The following is an 18,530-nucleotide window of genomic DNA, read 5'->3' as shown; positions in this document are numbered from 1 at the left end:
AGTAATCAGACCCTTTACTTTGTACTTTGTTGAAGCACCTTTGGCAGCGATTGCAGCCTAGATATACTTTTTGGGTATGATGCTACAAGCTTGGAAAACCTGTATTTGGGGAGTTTCTCCCATTCTTCTTTGCAGATCCTCTCAAGCTCTGCCACGTTGGATGTGGATCGTCACTGCACAGCTATTTTCAGGTCTCTCCAGATTTGTTAGATGGGGATCAAGTCCGTGCTCTGGCTGGCCCACTCAAGGACATTGAGACTTGTCCCGAAGACAGTCCTGCGTTGTCTGAATATAAAGGGTCTGAATACTTATGTAAATAAGGTATCTGTTTTTTATATTTTATAAATTTGCTAAAATGTCTAAAAACCTGTTTTCACTTTGTCATTGTGGGGTATTCCGATTGATTGATGAGGATTTTTAAAAATGTAATCAATTTTAGAATAATGCTGTAACGTAACAAAATGTGGAAAAGTGGAAGGGGTCTGAATACTTTCCGAACAACATCTAAGAATTCTACTTTAAAATCAGTCCAAAGAATTTTCTGGAATAAGAAAATAGATGTTTGCTTAATGGATCGATAGGAACTAATACATTTATCAGAGCACAGAAAAGGCCTTACCTTGGACATTTTCTCTGTCATTTGCTGCCTCCTCCAGAGTCTCAGATGAAGCAGCTTGAGATGCAGCAGCATCGTTACTGACTAGCACCGCCAGTTTCCTCACAACCCCAGGAGAGTTGAGGTCCTCCATCTTCAGCTTGGACCTCCCCCCCTTCCTAACCGGCGAGGTCAAACTTAGGTACTCCTGGACTTCTTCTGTGGTTTCACCATCAGCAGCACTAAGGCCTTTCTTCTTCTTCTGGGCCAGGCTGAGGGTCAGCTTCTTGAGTCTCTCGTAGACCTCAAGGTGGGATGAGCCTGGGCTTGAGGAAAGGCTGGTCTTAAGTGTTTTTTTACCAGTTGAGCCGTCAACTTCAGGTTTGAACTCATTTTGACCTGGAATTTGAGACAAGTTGTCAATGTCATCATTGTCTGAATCATAAAAGGATAGGCTCATGGCATCCTTCTCCATCTTGTATTGGCACTTTTTTTTCGGGGATCCCCTAGGCAAGGATATGATCTCGTCATGGAGGAACCTCTTGGGTGCCTTAATGACACGTGAAGACCTGGCGCTCACCACAGGCAAGGAGATGTTACTGCTGCCTCCTTGCTGGATCACTCCAGGGGACAGGACAGGCTTGCCCTCTGTCCCGGTTCTCTCCCACTGCGCCTCCTGTCCCGCCTGCTTCACTGGGGTTGGAAGCGACTCTGGCACGTAGGTGTCGAAGACAACCTTACGACGAAAGCCTTTCACGACAGAATCTGGCGGACGAAGCTTCTGCACATTACTGGGCTTCCTCCTGAAGCCAAATATGGACTTACGCTTATATGGTGCTGGTTTCTTTCTTTCCAGGGTTATTGCTGGCTCCTGACACAGCTCAGCACCAACCTCAGAGGAATCCCCATTTCCCCTGGACACCCTATCCCTCTGCTGCTTATTCACAGGTTTAGGAGACAGTGCTACTCCTTGAGAGGCTGTGTGGGGATTCGTGGTCTTCTGTCCATTTCTAGACTGAGCTTCAACCTTGTCCCCTTGCTGAGATCCTTTTCTCCTCTTCCCAGACCTCTGTGGCTTAACTATGTCTGTTTCACTATCGTCTGCTGTTACCTCCCCAGCCTCTTTGACCTTGGAAGTCTTCCCTTTGCCTTTGACCACTGTCAGGGTCCACACCAGTTTACCCTGCTTGTTTCTGCTGGTTTGGGGTCGGACTATGCTGGACCCTGAGCCTAACTTAGTTGTTTGTTCTTGCCTGTTCCTCTTTCTGGCTGTTGAAGACGATTCCACTGCTTTTCTTCCCCAGTCAGAGCCATCTGATTTCTCACTGCCCTTGCTTTTTGAGGCCTTTGTCCCAGTAGCCTGCTTTCTTATAGACTTAACCCCCGAACTGATGGATTTATTTTGGGCTGCCAGTTTGGCAATTATTTTGGGTTTCACAGCATTTTCTTCCTGACCCTCTCCAACCTCTTCTTCAGAGACCTTGCCTGCACTTTTCTTAAGCTTTGCTGTAAGTTCTGGAGCTAGGGGAGGCTTTTTTGGCTTCAATAATGATGATTGGAAAGGACTGCCTAGAAACAAGAGGGAAACATGTCTTAATACAAATAGACTAATGTCAGACAATAACTTGATCATGCATATTATCAGGTATGCTACCAAAGCAATATGAAGGCTACTGCATATTTATGCTAGAAATAGATAATTCCTGAGCACAGGTGATCTCACATTACTGTTCCTCATTAGCCTACTTACTTTTAGAGATATTGCGTGCTGAGAGTGTAGGCGGGTATTCCGTCCCAAACCCAGAGAAATCCTCATCCTAACACAGGAAAACAGGGTAGGAATGTGTTTAACAAAAAATGTAATACTGACCCTAACAACCACAATAGGCTACACAAATACTTAGCAGGTACACCACACAAGGCCTAATAAATCAGCCAATGTATATTTCTTAACAAATAATAATTAAAATGTTTAGCCCTAATTGATCTTAAATCACAGGGTTGGGATCAGATGAATCCATGGACAGCAGCCCAGGTGATATCTGTTTACAAACCATCACACTGAACTGGTTTGAGAGATCAGGATTCAAAATGTAGTGGTGGATAACTGCAAATGGACATGTGTAATTTCAATTAGGTCTAGGCTAGTACAAATGCAAAGTGTGATCATTGATCAAACTCCACTTCAGCAGAAAATACAGGCCATCATGAAATGTACACTGTTCATAAATAGAGATCTGAATCCTATTCTACAGCATTACCGGAAGTTGAGGATGTGTAAGAAAAAGACAACTATAAAAAATAGCAAGGCAAAAAAAAATCTCTACTCAGTAAACTGCAATCAGCTCACTAACCGAGGGCAAGCTGTGTGACAAAAAAACTGCAGAAACGATATCAGGGCCAGACTACATTTTTTACTGGGAGTTAAAACTGACAAGATTTAGAAGAGGAAAATAGACAGATGCCAAAGATCTGGGTGATATACAAGAAGCTTTACTGAGAGAGTGTATAAAGCTACTTACAAACTGGGTGGTTCAAGCCCTGAACTGGCAGAGAGTTCAAGCCCTGATTGGCAGAGAGCCGTGGTATATCAGACCATACACACAGGTAAGACAAAACATGTATTTTTACTTTACTATTCAGAAAGCATCTCAGAGGAGGAGTGCTGATCTAGGATCAGGTCCCTCCCTCTGTAAACAAGGTAGCACAAGTGAGAATCAGCCCAGCAATGGCCCAAATTCACACAATTCTACCCCCTCACCCACAACTACTAAAAACATATTAATGTAGGTAGTAATATTCATTTAATGTAGGTGCTGTAGTAATAGAAGCTATGAACCGAACTATGAAAGGCAAACATAAAAAATACATTCATTTTCAAACTTCTATTTAAAATCGATGAAATGTACTTTGTGTGGGTGTCATCCATCAACAGGCACTATGTATGTATGTAGCATGGATGCATCCAAATACATTTCACTGGAAAGCAGCTTAAAAAAAACAGAATAACATTGAAGAAGTTGCATCCATCTGCAGAGTTGACGCGACTGCTAGTAAGCAAGCAAGCGAGCGAGCAATAAGAACATTGCCAGCTTGCCTAGCAATCAAACAAACAAATACAATGAATAACAAGTCCACTTCTCAACAACCTAACTTCTCTAGCAACCTAACAAAGTTCAGGTGGATAAAATATAATTACGAATTAACTTATCAAAAATGTTAACAATCACGTTTTAATTGAGATTAACAGTAAATGTGCACTTGTTTTATTTGGCAATCGTGGAATAAGCAGGATAAACGTCTCCGTTCCATATATTATCTGGAACTAATGTACGTCAGTGTTTATCCCTTACATGTACGGTACCAGTCAAAAGATTGAGTAGGTGTCCATTCAAGTGTTTCTCATAAAAATTAAAAATAAAGCAGTGATCAGCATTTGTGGGAACTCCTTCAAGACTATTGGAAAAGCATTCCAGGTGAAGCTGGTTGAGAGAATGCCAAGAGTGTGCAAAGCTGTCATCAAGGCAAAGGGTGGCTACTTTGAAGAATCTAAAATAGATTTTGATTTGTTTAACACTTTGGTTACTACATGATTCCATGTGTGTTATTTCATAGTTTTGATGTCTTTACTATTATTCTACAATGAAAACAGTCAAAATAAAGACAAACCCTTGAATGAGTAGGTGTGTCCAAACTTTTGACTGGTACTATACATGTGTACAGTGCACTCAGACCCCTTGACTTTGTTACGTTACAGCCTTCTAAAATTAAAAATGCTTTCCCCTCAAACACAATACCCCATAAATTTATAAAAAGAGAAAATACCTTGTATAAATAAGTATTCAGACCCTTTGCTATGAGAATCAAAATTGAGCTCAGGTGCATCCTGTTTAAATTGATCATCCTTGAGATGTTTCTACAATTTGGAGTCCACCTGTGGTCAATTCAATTGATTGGACATGATTTGGAGATGAACACACCTGTATATAAGGTCCCACAGTTGACAGTACATTGTCGGAGCTAAAAACCAAAACATGAGGTAAAAGGAATTGTCACTAGAGCTCAGAGACAGGATTGTGTCAAGGCACAGATATGGGGAAGGGTACAAAAACATTTCTGCAGCATTGAAGGTCTTCAAGAACAAAGTGGCCTCCATCATTCTTAAATTGAAGAAGTTTGGAAACACCAAGACTCTTCCTAGAGCTAACTATTTTCTGCAATCTATTGTCATGCTGTCAAAATAATATAATTCCTAATTTTAAGATCAGGCCACACTCTGTCTCATACCAGTCTCTTATCGGGTGTCTCCTGCCCAGGATTCATGGATACAGCTCTCAGATGATAAACATACGGTCCATGCCCTTGAGGATCCTTTAGACGTCCCTAACCCAAAGAAGTTTACATTTAAAACGGTTAAGGATAGGTAAGAGATTTGGTTGTGTGTAAGTTTAGGATAAGGGTTATGGTTTAGGGTAGGGACATCCCAAGGTTCCCAGATAGCAATGACCATAAACCTATAGGAGCTTTGGCTGCAAGGACTGGCCCACCAATATATACAAATTATACGTTTTAACCATGTGCTGGTGCTATACAGTGATCAGGCCTATGTTTGGTTCTAAATGGGGGGAAAAAAGTCCAAGCATTTATAACTTATTTCCTTCAAGAATCAAATGGGTATGCAGTGTCTAGTGAAAGTCTACACCCTTGAACAGTTTTCCCCTTTAAGAACGAATCCTTTTATTGTCCAGCCACACCTGCTCAGGCTCAGGGTTCCAGCATTCAGATTTATTTGGCGAACGGTGGGGGAAGGTGGAAACAGTCCATCAGATGGGCTGAGAGTAGAGAGAGAGAGAGAGAGAGAGTCTGCTTGTAGAGAGACAAACAAGACATGTATTGTAGAGCACATCACTTTACATGAGGTTTAAGTGAGGAATGGAGTCAGATGGAAACACTAAATCATTCAACCAATAGAATGTTGTTTTACACTATACTTAGTTTATTTTCTTTTTATAGATTTTCTTTTCAGTTAAAGACAGCAGCCGATTCACCCATTGACTGTATAGGGTCAACCATGAATCGTGTTGCAAAATAATTTGTTTTGGGGTTGACCACGAGAGCTACCAAAATTAATTGGATCTAATGTTATACAGTACCACCAGGGCCATGGGACACACACACATTGCCCTCAGAAAGTATTCAGACCCCTTGACTTTTTCCACATTTTGTTGCGTAACAGCATTTATTCTAAAATGGATTACAATTTTTTTAAATCCTCAGCAATCTACATATAATTATCCCATAATGAAAAACATTGATATTAGCAAATGTATAAAAACAAAAGTTGTAACCTAACAAAATGTGGAAAAAGTCAAGGGGTCTGAATACTTCCCGAAAGCACTAATATACAGTACCAGTCAAAGGTTTGGACGCAACTACTCATTGAAGGGTTTTTAGGAATGTCTTTACTTATTCTACAATGTAGAATATAGTACATCAAAACTATGAAATAACACAAACTCATGTTGTAACCAAAAAAAAGTGTTAAATCAAAATATATTTTATATTTGAGGTTCTTCAAAGTACCCTTTGCCTTGATGACAGCGTTGCACACTCTTGGCATTCTCTCAACCAGCTTCATGAGGTAGTCACCTGGAATGCATTTCAATTAACAAGTGTGCCTTGTTAAAAGTTCATTTGTGGAATTTCTTTCCTTCATCATGCATTTGAGCCAATCAGTTGTGTTGTGACATGGTAGGAGTAGGAGCAAGACAATGATGTCTTGCTCCCAGACAAACTAAAACAGATTCTTTGCTCGCTTTGGAGGACAATACAGTGCCGACGACACGGCCCGCTACCAAAACCTGCGGGCTCTCCTTCGCCGCAGTAATCGCGAGGAAAACGTTTAAACGTGTCAACCCTCGCAAAGCTGCATCCCTAGCCGCGTCCCCAGAGCATGCGCAGACCAGCTGGCTGGTGTGTTTACAGACATATTCAATCAATCCTTATCCCAGTCTGCTGTTCCTACATGCTTCAAGAGGGCCACCATTGTTCCTGTTCCCAAGAAAGCTAAGGTAACTGAGCAAAATGACTATCGCCCCATAGCACTCACCTCCACCCTACCTGACACTCTAGACCCACTCCAATTTGCCTACCGCCCCAATAGGTCCACAGACGACACACACTGCCCTAACCCATTTGGACAAGAGGAATACCTATGTAAGAATGCTGTTCATTGACAATAGCTCAGCATACAACACCATAGTACCCTCCAAACTCGTCAATAAGCACGAGACCCCGGGTTTCGAACCCGCCCTGTGCAACTGGGTCCTGACTTTCACGGGACGACCCCAGGTGGTGAGGGTAGGAAACAACATCTCCACCCCACTGATCCTCAACACTGGGGCCCCACAAGGGTGCTTTCTCAGCCCTCTCCTGTACTCCCTGTTCACCCATGACTGCGTGGCCATGCACACCTTGAACTCAATCATCAAGTTTGCAGACGACTCTACAGTGGTTGGCTTGATCACCAACAACGACGAGCCGGCCTACAGGGAGGCGGCGAGGGCCCTCGGAGTGTGGTGTCAGGAAAATAACCTTGCACTCAACGTCAACAAAACAAAAGGAGATGATTGTGGACTTCAGGAAACAGCACATTTCCATTGATAATATTTTGTGTGATTTTGTTGTCAGCACATTCAACTATGTAAAGAAAAAAAGTATTTAATTTGAATATTTCATTCATTCAGATCTAGGATGTGTTATTTTAGTGTTCCCTTTATTTTTTGGAGCAGTGTACATAATGTGTCTGCAAAAGTATATTACGGCAAAAAAAAGAGCTTCTGGATATCAGGACAGTGATCACTCACCTCGGATTGGACAAAGATTTTTTCTACAACAAGGAGGACGCACAGGACATTCTACAAACACCCCATATATTTGTATATTTGCATATTTGTAAACAGCTGGTGCTCGAAATCTAAGGAAGTCTCTAGATTTATTGGGATAAATTGCAGGCCAAACTACTTGCCTATACGAGTTCAGCTATATAAACTGGGCTATCTGCATTGTGTTCTGCCACCCGCCAACCCCTCTTTCACACTACTGCCTACTCTGTTTATCATAGATGCATAGTTACTTTAACCATATCTACATAATACCGCAATCAGTCTGACTAACCGGTGTCTGTATATAGCCTCGCTACTGTATATATTGTTCACCTAACACCTTTTTGCACTATTGGTTAAAGCCTGTAAGTAAGCATTTCACTGTAAGGTGAGAATACCTGTTGTATTCAGCGCACGTGACAAATAAACTTTGATAATTAACAAACACACTTCGGAAGCAGTAGGAAGTGCATGAACATTTATATCATGATCGCGTTATGCAGTGATGCTCATGCTGATTAGCAAGTCCATGATCATGTTATGATGCGTCCATAACGGACACATCTGTTACACTTAGCACAAGTACTGAGTGGGGGGGGGGGGGGGGGGGGGGGGGGTACTCATTTGTTCTCCAGTTGTCATACTGGAGTAAAATATATTTTCTTTTCAAGTTGACTCAAGTAAAAGTCACCCAGTAAAATCCAACTTGAGTAAAAGTATTTGGTTTCAAATACTTTTTTTCAAATTCCTTATATTAAGCTAACCAGACAGCACCATTCTTGTTTTTTTTTTTTACAGATAGCCACACTCAGAAATCATTTACAAAGAAAGCATGTGTTTAGTTAGTCTGCCAGATCAGAAGCAGTAGAGATGACCAGGGATGTTCTCTTGATAAGTGTGTGAATTACACCATTTTCCTGTCCTGCTAAGCATTCAAAATGTAACGAGCACTTGAGTGTCAGGGAAAATGTTTGGAGTAAAAAGTACATCATTTTCTTTAGGAATGTAGAAGTAAAATATAAATAGTAGGGCCTTCCGAGTGGCGCAGCAGTCTAAGGCACTGCATCGCAGTGCTAGCTGCGTCACTACAGTTCCTGGTTTGATCACAGGCTGTCTTGCTACCAGGAGACCCATGAGGCGGCACACAATTGGCCCAGCATCGTCCAGGTAAGGGGAGGTTTTGGCCGACCGGGTTGTCCTTGTCCCATTGCTATCGAGCAACTCCTGTGGTGGTCCGGTAGCAATGCATGGTGACACGGTCGTCCGGTGTACAGTGTTTCCTCCGACCCATTGGTACGGCTGGCTTCTGGTTTAAGCGAGCATGGTATCAAGAGGCAGTGCGGCTTGGCGGGTCGTGTTTCGGAGGACACACAGCTCTCGACCTTCGCCTTTCCCGAGTCCATACGGGAGTTGCAGCGATGGGACAAGATTAACTACCAACTGGATATCCCGAAATTGGGGAGAGAAAAAGGGGTAAAAAAAAATACAAAAAATAATGTACAAATATAAATTGTAAAGTACAGATAACCAAAACAACTACTTAAGTAGTACTTTAAAGTATTTTTACACCCCTGAAAAAGTTTGCATACAATCTTACTCGAAACGCATCTACAATAACTTTTCTAAAACATGACGGATGTGAAACTGCCTGTTCAAATCAGTGTTCCATCTTTAGTACAATCTAGTAGAGGTCGACTGATTAATCGGAATGGCCGATCTAATCTTGCAACCTTACAGTTAACTAGTCCAACGCTATAACCACCTGCTACGTGAATGCAGTAGAAGCCAAGGTAAGTTGCTAGCTAGCATTAAACTTATCCTATAAAAAAACAATCAATCATAATCACTAGTTATAACTACACATGGTTGATGATATTACTAGTTTATCTAGCGTGTCCTGCGTTGCATATAATCAATGCAACGCTGGGGGATGATTTAACAAAAGCACATTTGCGAAAAAAGCACAATCGTTTGACAACTGTGCCTAACCATAAACACCAATGCCTTTCTTAAAATATATATTTTTAAACCTGCATATTTAGCTAAAAGAAATCCAGGTTAGCAGGCAATATTAACCAGGTGAAATTGTGTCACTTTTCTTGCATTCATTGCACGCAGTGTCAGGGTATATGCAACAGTTTGGGCAGCTTGGCTCATTGCGAACTAATTTGCCCGAATTTTACGTAATTATGACATAACATTGAAGGTTGTGCAATGCAACAACAATATTTAGACTTAGGGTTGCCACCCGTTCGACAAAATATGGAAAGGTTCCATAGTTCACTGAAAGAATAAACGTTTTGTTTTCGAAATTATAGTTTCCGGATTCGACCATATTAATGATCAAAGGCTCGTATGTGTGTTATAACTAAGTCTATGATTTGATAGAGCAGTCTGATTGAGCGATGGTAGGTAGCAGCAGGCTCGTACGCATTCATTCAAACAGCACTTTCGTGCATCTCGCCAACAGCTCTTCGCAAGAACAGCGCTGTTTATGACTTCAAGCCTATCAGCCTAATGGCTGGTGTAACCGATGTGAAATGGCTAGCTAGATAGCGGGGTGCGCGCTAATAGCGTTTCAAACGTCACTCGCTCTGAGACTTGGAGTAGTTATTCCCCTTGCTCTGCAATGGCCGCGGCTTTTGTGGAGCGATGGGTAACGCTGCTTCGAGTGTGGCTGTTGTCGATGTGTTCCTGGTTCGAGCCCAGGTAGGGGTGAGGAGGGGGACGGAAGCTATACTGTTACACTGGCAAAACTAAAGTGCCTATAAGAACATCCAATAGTCAAAGGTATATGAAATACAAATGGTATAGAGAGAAATAGTCCTATAAATACTATATTAACTACAACTTAAAACCTCTTACCTTGGAATATTGAAGACTCATGTTAAAAGGAACCACCAACTTTCATATGTTCTCATGTTCTGAGCAAGGAACTTAAACGTTAGCTTTTTTACATGGCACATATTGCACTTTTACTTATCCAACACTTTGTTTTTGCATTCTTTAAACCAAATTGAACGTTTCATTATTTTTAAAAATAGATTTTTATTGATGCATTATATTACGTTAAAATAAGTGTTCATTCAGTATTGTTGTAATTGTCATTATTACAAATAAATAAAATGTTAAAAAAGAAAGAAAAAAATTGGCCAATTAAATCGGTATCGGCTTTTTTTGGTACTCCAATAAATCGGTATCGGTATCAAAGAAAATCATAAAATCGGTCAACATCTAGATTGTACAATCCTATACTAGCCCTCAATGAACTAAAATGTGTTTGATATTGTTTCATTAACCTTCTGAATTGGTCAGAAACACAGGGGGAGTACCAAAACAAGTTATGTGAGACATTGCCAAAAGCTATGAAATCTGGTTGACTGAAAAGCCTTATTTTGAGACTTCATATCCTACCTTATAGCAACAGTAACATTACATTTGGAAAAAAGAAAGGAAAACGTAGTCTATACTTCAAAATACACACATTCCAGGTAAATATGGAAGTAGTTCAATTAGGAAATGAGCTATTTAGTTTAATACTCAGGATGACCTTACTATGGAATTTACAGGAAGCTAAAACAATTTCTCCAAAAACGAAATATAAGTGTGGATATTAGTTGGCAGTACTTCAACAGTGTGTTTTGATGTATTTCTGATAACATCTACCAGAAAGTCTTAAGGTTTCTAAGATCCCCTTCTCCATCTGTTACGTTTGTTTTTCTTCCCAAAAATACACTTCTCTTGTATGACACCCAATTTCATATGCGCCTATGAACTTCATATTGGTGTTCATGGGCCCTTTGATGGAAATGTATTCATCTAGTTCATTACTAATTACTCATTACATCTTGACAAGTTAATCAGTAGTATTTTGCTTCAATACACATTTTAAAAGGGTTCTGTCAGACAGTTCAGTCTAATATTCATACTAGACAAATTAATATGTTTGCTCTTCCCTAAGATAACATTATTAAATGAAAAGGTGAGTTCGAACTATAGCATTGAATCAATGAATAGCCTGCATACGATTCCAAACCTAAATATAGTCAGCACTCACCAATCAAATGAACATGTGAATTGCTCTACAGTTACAGTATAACATATGCCAATTAATCCTGGTAGGCCATTTAAAAGTAAAGATCTAACACAGAATCTCTGCTATATGAAGTATGACTAAAAATTGAACATTTTGCCATTCTCTTAAATGTGAACCATCTACCAATCAGCACAGATAGTACTGCCTTGTGCAAGGTACACTTCTATGCTCAGATCCATCTTCACACTATGGTAATGGTAAATCTCAGTCAGAATCAGAGGGACCCTGTCAGCGAGACCATGCTACTGCTGTACTCCACAGCTGGTGAGTGCGTAGAGCTGTCTGGGGTACCCACAGGCAGCAGACAACTTTCAATGTGACTAAAGTCTCCTCCAAAGGATTGCATCAGTTTATTCGGAACTACATGATGTCACACTGTAAAACCCCATGATCCCCCTTCTCGCCAATGTCCAGTCTCTTGACAAGGTTGATGAAATCCGAGCAAAGGTAGCATTCCAGAGGGACATCAGAGGGACATCAGAGACTGTAACCTTCTTTGCTTCACGGAAACATGGCTCACTGGAGAGACGCTATCGGAGTCGGTGCAGCCAGCTGGTTTCTCCACGCATCGCGCCGACAGAAACAAACATCTTTCTGGTATGAAGAGGGGCGGGGGCGTATGCCTTATGGCTAACGAGACGTGGTGTGGTCACAAAAGCATACAGGAACTCAAGTCCTTCTGTTCACCTGATTTAGAATTCCTCAAAATCAAATGTCGACCGCATTATCTACCAAGGGAATTCTCTTCGATTATAATCACAGACGTATATATATTCCCCCCGAAGCAGACACATCAATGGCTCTGAACGAACTTTATTGCAAACTGGAATCCATACATCCTGAGGCTGCATTCATTGTAGCTGGGGATTTTAACAAGGCTAATCTGAAAACAAGACTCCCTAAATTTTATCAGCATATCGATTGCGCAACCAGGGCTGGAAAAACCTTGGATCACTGCTATTCTAACTTCCGTGACGCATATAAGGCCCTGCCCCGCCCTCCTTTCGGAAAAGCTGACCACGACTCCATTTTGTTGATCCCTGCCTACAGACAGAAACTAAAACAAGAAGCTCCCGCGCTGAGGTCTGTTCAACGCTGGTCCGACCAATCTGATTCCACACTCCAAGACTGCTTCCATCACGTGGACTGGGATATGTTTCGTATTGCGTCAGACAACAACATTGACAAATACGCTGATTCGGTGTGCGAGTTCATTAGAACGTGCGTTGAAGATGTCGTTCCCATAGCAACGATTAAAACATTCCCAAACCAGAAACAATGGATTGATGGCAGCATTCGCGTGAAACTGAAAGTGCGAACCACTGCTTTTAATCAGGGCAAGGTGACCGGAAACATGACCGAGTACAAACAGTGTAGCTATTCCCTCCGCAAGGCAATCAAACAAGCTAAGCGTCAGTATAGAGACAAAGTAGAATCTCAATTCAACGGCTCAGACACAAGAGGTATGTGGCAGGGTCTACAGTCAATCACGGATTACAAAAAGAAAACCAGCCCCGTCACGGACCAGGATGTCTTGCTCCTAGGCAGACTAAACTTTTTTGCCCGCTTTGAGGACAATACAGTGCCACTGACACGGCCTGCTACCAAAACATGCGGCCTCTCCTTCACTGCAGCCGAGGTGAGTAAAACATTTAAACGTGTTAACCCTTGCAAGGCTGCAGGCCCAGACGGCATCCCCAGCCACGCCCTCAGAGCATGCGCAGACCAGCTGGCTGGTGTGTTTACGGACATATTCAATCAATCCCTATCCCAGTCTGCTGTTCCCACATGCTTCAAGAGGGCCACCATTGTTCCTGTTCCCAAGAAAGCTAAGGTAACTAAGCTAGCACTCACTTCCATCATCATGAAGTGCTTTGAGAGACTAGTCAAGGACCATATCACCTCCACCCTACCTGACACCCTAGACCCACTCCAATTTGCTTACCGCCCAAATAGGTCCACAGACGATGCAATCTCAACCACACTGCACACTGCCCTAACCCATCTGGACAAGAGGAATACCTATGTGTGAATGCTGTTCATCGACTACAGCTCGGCATTTAACACCATAGTACCCTCCAAGCTCGTCATCAAGCTCGAGGTACTGGACTTCCTGACGGGCCGCCCCCAGGTGGTGAGGGTAGGCAACAACATCTCCACCCCGCTTATCCTCAACACTGGGGCCCCACAAGGGTGCGTTCTGAGCACTCTCCTGTACTCCCTGTTCACCCACGACTGCGTGGCCGCGCACGCCTCCAACTCAATCATCAAGTTTGCGGACGACACAACAGTGGTAGGCTTGATTACCAACAACGACGAGACCGCCTACATGGAGGAGGTGAGGGCCCTCGGAGTGTGGTGTCAGGAAAATAACCTCACACTCAACGTCAACAAAACTAAGGAGATGATTGTGGACTTCAGGAAACAGTAGTGGAGAGGGTAGCAAGTTAAGTTCCTCGGCATACACATCACAGACAAACTGAATTGGTCCACCCACACAGACAACCTTGTGAAGAAGGCGCAGCAGCGCCTCTTCAACCTCAGGAGGCTTAAGAAATTCGACTTGTCACCAAAAGCACTCACAAACTTCTACAGATGCACAATCGAGAGCATCCTGGCGGGCTGTATCACCGCCTGGTACGGGAACTGCTCCGCCCACAACCGTAAGGCTCTCCAGAGGGTAGTGAGGTCTGCATCAAAGCTGGGACCGAGAGACTGAAAAACAGCTTCCATCTCAAGGTCATCAGACTGTTAAACAGCCACCACTAACATTGAGTGGCTGCTGCCAACACACTGACTCAACTCCAGCCACTTTAATAATGGGAATTGATGGGAAATGTAAAATATATCACTACCCACTTTAAACAATGCTACCTAATATAATGTTTACATACCCTACATTATTCATCTCATATGTATACACTGTACTCTATATCATCTACTGCATCTTTATGTAATACATGTATCACTAGCCACTTTAACTATGCCACTTTGTTTACATACTCATCTCATATGTATATACTGTACAGTAGATGGTATCGAGTATCTTGCCTATGCCGCTCTGTACCATCACTCATTCATATATCTTTATGTACATATTCTTTATCCCCTTACACTTGTGTGTATAAGACAGTAGTTTTGGAATTGTTAGTTAGATTACTTGTTGGTTATTACTGCATTGTCGGAACTAGAAGCACAAGCATTTCACTACACTCGCATTAACATCTGCTAACCATGTGTGTGTGTGACAAATAAAAATTTGATTTGATCCAAGAGATCTAGCATGATTCTAACAGCTTGTTATCACAACATCTAATATTCTAACACAGGCCTATGCCCATTGCTATTCAATAAGTCAACTACAAAGCCTGGTGAAAGAAAGACTGATAGTACTGTTGAAAAATAAAAAAATGGAGGGGAAAAAAGGAGATGGTGATTAACTAGCCATCTAGGATGCATTGGTCTATGAAAAGGGTTTCCCAAACTTGGTCCTCAAGGCCCCAAGGGGTGCACGTTTTGTTTTTGTCCCCCTTGCACTACACAGCTGAATCAAATAATCAACCAATCAAGCGTTGATAATTTTGAATCGCCTTGGGGTCCCGAGGACAGATTTCGGGAAACGCTGGTCTATCAGTAGACTAGTTCTAAATTGCTTGCGGAATGGGGCAAATATCCATGCACAGATCTCATGTCAAGCCGCAATTAGCCTAGTTGTTGTGAGCTTGGGCACCAATTTGATTGATGATGCGATGACAAGCTCACATACAAGAGATAGCTGATACTAGTAGTATCAGGGTGTGAGAAGTCAGTCAAATACTAGGTAGGACAAACTGCTTAGTTTAAAATGACACAGGCCAAGCTTTTGGTTTAGCCCACTCAAATGCAGAGGAACGTCTCATGAATATTTTCCCGTGAATGTTTCACGGGCTCAGTCGTTTGGCACGAATTGAGGGCTGTCTGGAGCGGACTGGGTGAGAGATGCTACAGTATATGGGGAATAATCTGACTGAGCGAGATCCACATCGATACTATGTAGTGTAATGGTGCATTTGTGTGAATGTCACTGTGTTGCAAATGTAGATACAGTATCATCACTTTCCTCAAAGTGTTTTACTATAGCTAAGTTGGCATATAACTTTCCTGGAAACCGGACGTTGAATTGCATTGAATACAATGTCGGGCAGAAATGAGAGTTAGAGGTCATGATGGGAAACTTTCTTGACTCTACGTTGAATAAAATGATATAATGTAATTTACCGGTTGTCCATGCAGTTGGTCCTATTGGCGGTAGGAATGTGAGACAATATATCCACAGGAAAGTGTAATTACATCAACTTTTTAACAAAAGGCTAAGCTGTGTTTCGCTATATTTCACTTGTGATTTCATGAATATGTTCTAGTAAGATTATTTGACCGTTGCGCTATGCTAATTAGTGTAGTTGCTGACAATTCTCCTGGATCCGGGATGGGTAGTTCCAAGAGTTATTAAAGCGCTGGTAGCGTATTCAGATTTCACCTGAAGCACGCGCAAGATGAAAATACATGCATGAAACGTATGCATAATTGCTTAGCTCGTGCACACGTTTACAAGGCTATGTGCATGCTTCATGTGATATACAGTGCGTTTGGAAAATCTTCAGACCCCTTTCCTTTTTTCACATTTTAGCCTTATTCTAAAATATATTTAGTTTTTCTTAAGTCCTCAATCTACACACAATACCCCATATTAACAAAGCGAAAACAGGTTTACAAATTTTTGGAAATGTATACGTTCAAAAACCCAGAAAGTCCTTATTTACACAATGTATCCAGACCCTTTGCTATGAGACAGACCAGACAGAGTCCTGACTTCAACCCGATCGAACATCTCTGAAAAGACCTGAAAATAACTGTACAGCGACACTCCCCATCCAACCTGACAAAGCTTGAGAGGATCTGCAGAAAAGATTGGGAGCGCCGCAAATACAGGTGTGCCAAGCTTGTAGCGTCATACCCAAGAACACTTGAGCCTGCAATCACTTCCAAAGGTGCTTCAAAGTACTGAGTAAAGGGTCTGAATACTTAAGTGTTTTTTTGTATAAATATGCAAAAAAAATGTAATATGTTTTATTTATGTAACTAGGCAAGTCAGTTAAGAACAAATTCTTAATTACAAATGACGAACTACCAAAAGATAAAAGGCCTCCTAAAAGGCCTCCGGTCTTGCGATGGGTATACAGAGATGATCAGTTTACAGAGGAGTATAGAGTGCAATGATGTGTCCTATAAGGAGCATTGGTGGTAAATCTGATGGCCGAATGGTAAAGAACATCTAGCCGCTCGAGAGCACCCTTACCTGCCGATCTATAAATTACGTCTCCGTAATCTAGCATGGGTAGAATGGTCATCTGAATCAAGGTTAGTTTGGCAGCTGGGGTAAAAAAGGAGCAATTACGATAGAGGAAACCAAGTCTAGATTTAACTTTAGCCTGCAGCTTTGATATGTGCTGAGAGAAGGACAGTAGCCATACTCCCAAGTACTTGTATGAGGTGACTACCTCAAGCTCTAAACCCTCAGAGGTAGTAATCACACCTGTGGGGAGAGGGGCATTCTTCTTACCAAACCACATGACCTTTGGTTTGGAGGTGTTCAAAACAAGGTTAAGGGCAGAGAAAGCTGGTTGGACACTAAGAAAGCTTTGTTGTAGAGCATTTAACAGAAAATCCGGGGAGGTGCCAGCTGAGTATAACACGATCATCTGCATATAAATGGACGAGAGAGCTTCCTGAGCTATGTTGTTGATGTAAATTGAGAAGAGCGTGGGGCCAAGGATAGAGCCTTGGAGTACTTCCTGGGTGACAGGCAGTGGCTGAGAAAGCAGATTTTCTGACTTTATACACTGCACTCTGAGGTAGTTAGCAAACCAGGTCAATGACCCCTCAGAGACACCAATACTCCTTAAAACGGCCCACAAGAATGGAATGGTCTACCATATCAAAAGCTTTGGCCAAGTCAATAAAAATATGTGAACAGTCTTTAGACATCGTTTCAGGCTTTTATTCTGAAAAATGAGCGAGAAAGATCACATCACCTCACTGTATGGCTGGGTGCCAGCAGCGTTTTGCATGCGCCAACAGAGTGGAACAGACATTTTCGCGCTCTCTCCTATTGAAGAAGCTACAGTCCGATTATATATTGTAAAAACAACCTGAGGATTGATTATAAAAAACGTTTGACATGTTTCTACAAACTTTACAGATAATATTTGGAATTTGTCTGCCCCGTTGTGACCGCTCTTTCCTGTGGATTTCTGAACATAACGCGGCCTCCAAATGGAGGTATTTTGGATATAAAAATAATCTTTATGGAACAAAAGGAACATTTATTGTGTAACTGGGAGTCTCGTGAGTGCAAATATCCGAAGATCAAAGGTAAGCGATTCATTTTATTGCTTTTCTGACTTGCGTGACCAATTTACTTTGCTGCTAGCTGTTTGTAATGTTGTCTGCTGAGAGAAATGTCCTTACATAAACGCTTGGTATGCTTTCGCCGAAAAGCTTTTTTGAAATCTGACACGCCAGGTTGATTAACAACAAGCTAAGCTGTGTTTTGCTATAATGCACTTGTGATTTCATGAAAAATAAAAAAAAATTGTCATTTAATTTGAATTTGGCACTCTGCAATTCAGCGGATATTGACGAAAATGATCCCGCTAACGGGATGGGTGCGTCAAGAAGTTAAGGTAGCAGTGACACATCCACAACCTGAGTGTAAAGCAGATTTCGTACCAGAGAGAATACTATAGACATCAAGAAAGCCAGTCAGTTCGTTAGTGACAAGTTTTACAACACTTTTGATAAACAGGGGAAAATAGAAATAGGCTTATAACAGTTATGATCAACTTGATGTCCCCATTGAAATAAAATGACAAACCGTGGCTGCCTTCCAAGCAATTGGAACCTCCCAGGAAAGGAG

General features: G+C 41.8%; 1 protein-coding gene across 2 annotated transcripts in view; it reads right to left on the bottom strand.

The window, feature by feature from the left end:
• The window catches only part of LOC110487656 (histone-lysine N-methyltransferase 2B), a 91,323-nt gene that overhangs the window by 69,210 nt on the left and 3,583 nt on the right, over nucleotides 1-18,530 (bottom strand). For both annotated transcript variants that reach the window (XM_036971712.1, XM_036971714.1), the window contains exons 2-3: nucleotides 2,346-2,412; nucleotides 620-2,164 (exon numbers count right to left, since the gene is read on the bottom strand). In XM_036971712.1, coding sequence (XP_036827607.1) covers nucleotides 620-2,164; nucleotides 2,346-2,412 — 1,612 coding nt within the window. The remainder of the gene's footprint in view (nucleotides 1-619; nucleotides 2,165-2,345; nucleotides 2,413-18,530) is intronic.

Source organism: Oncorhynchus mykiss, chromosome 32 (assembly GCF_013265735.2).
Source record: "Oncorhynchus mykiss isolate Arlee chromosome 32, USDA_OmykA_1.1, whole genome shotgun sequence".
NCBI classification, from domain to species: domain Eukaryota; kingdom Metazoa; phylum Chordata; class Actinopteri; order Salmoniformes; family Salmonidae; genus Oncorhynchus; species Oncorhynchus mykiss.
This window is presented reverse-complemented; position numbering and strand designations above follow the sequence as displayed.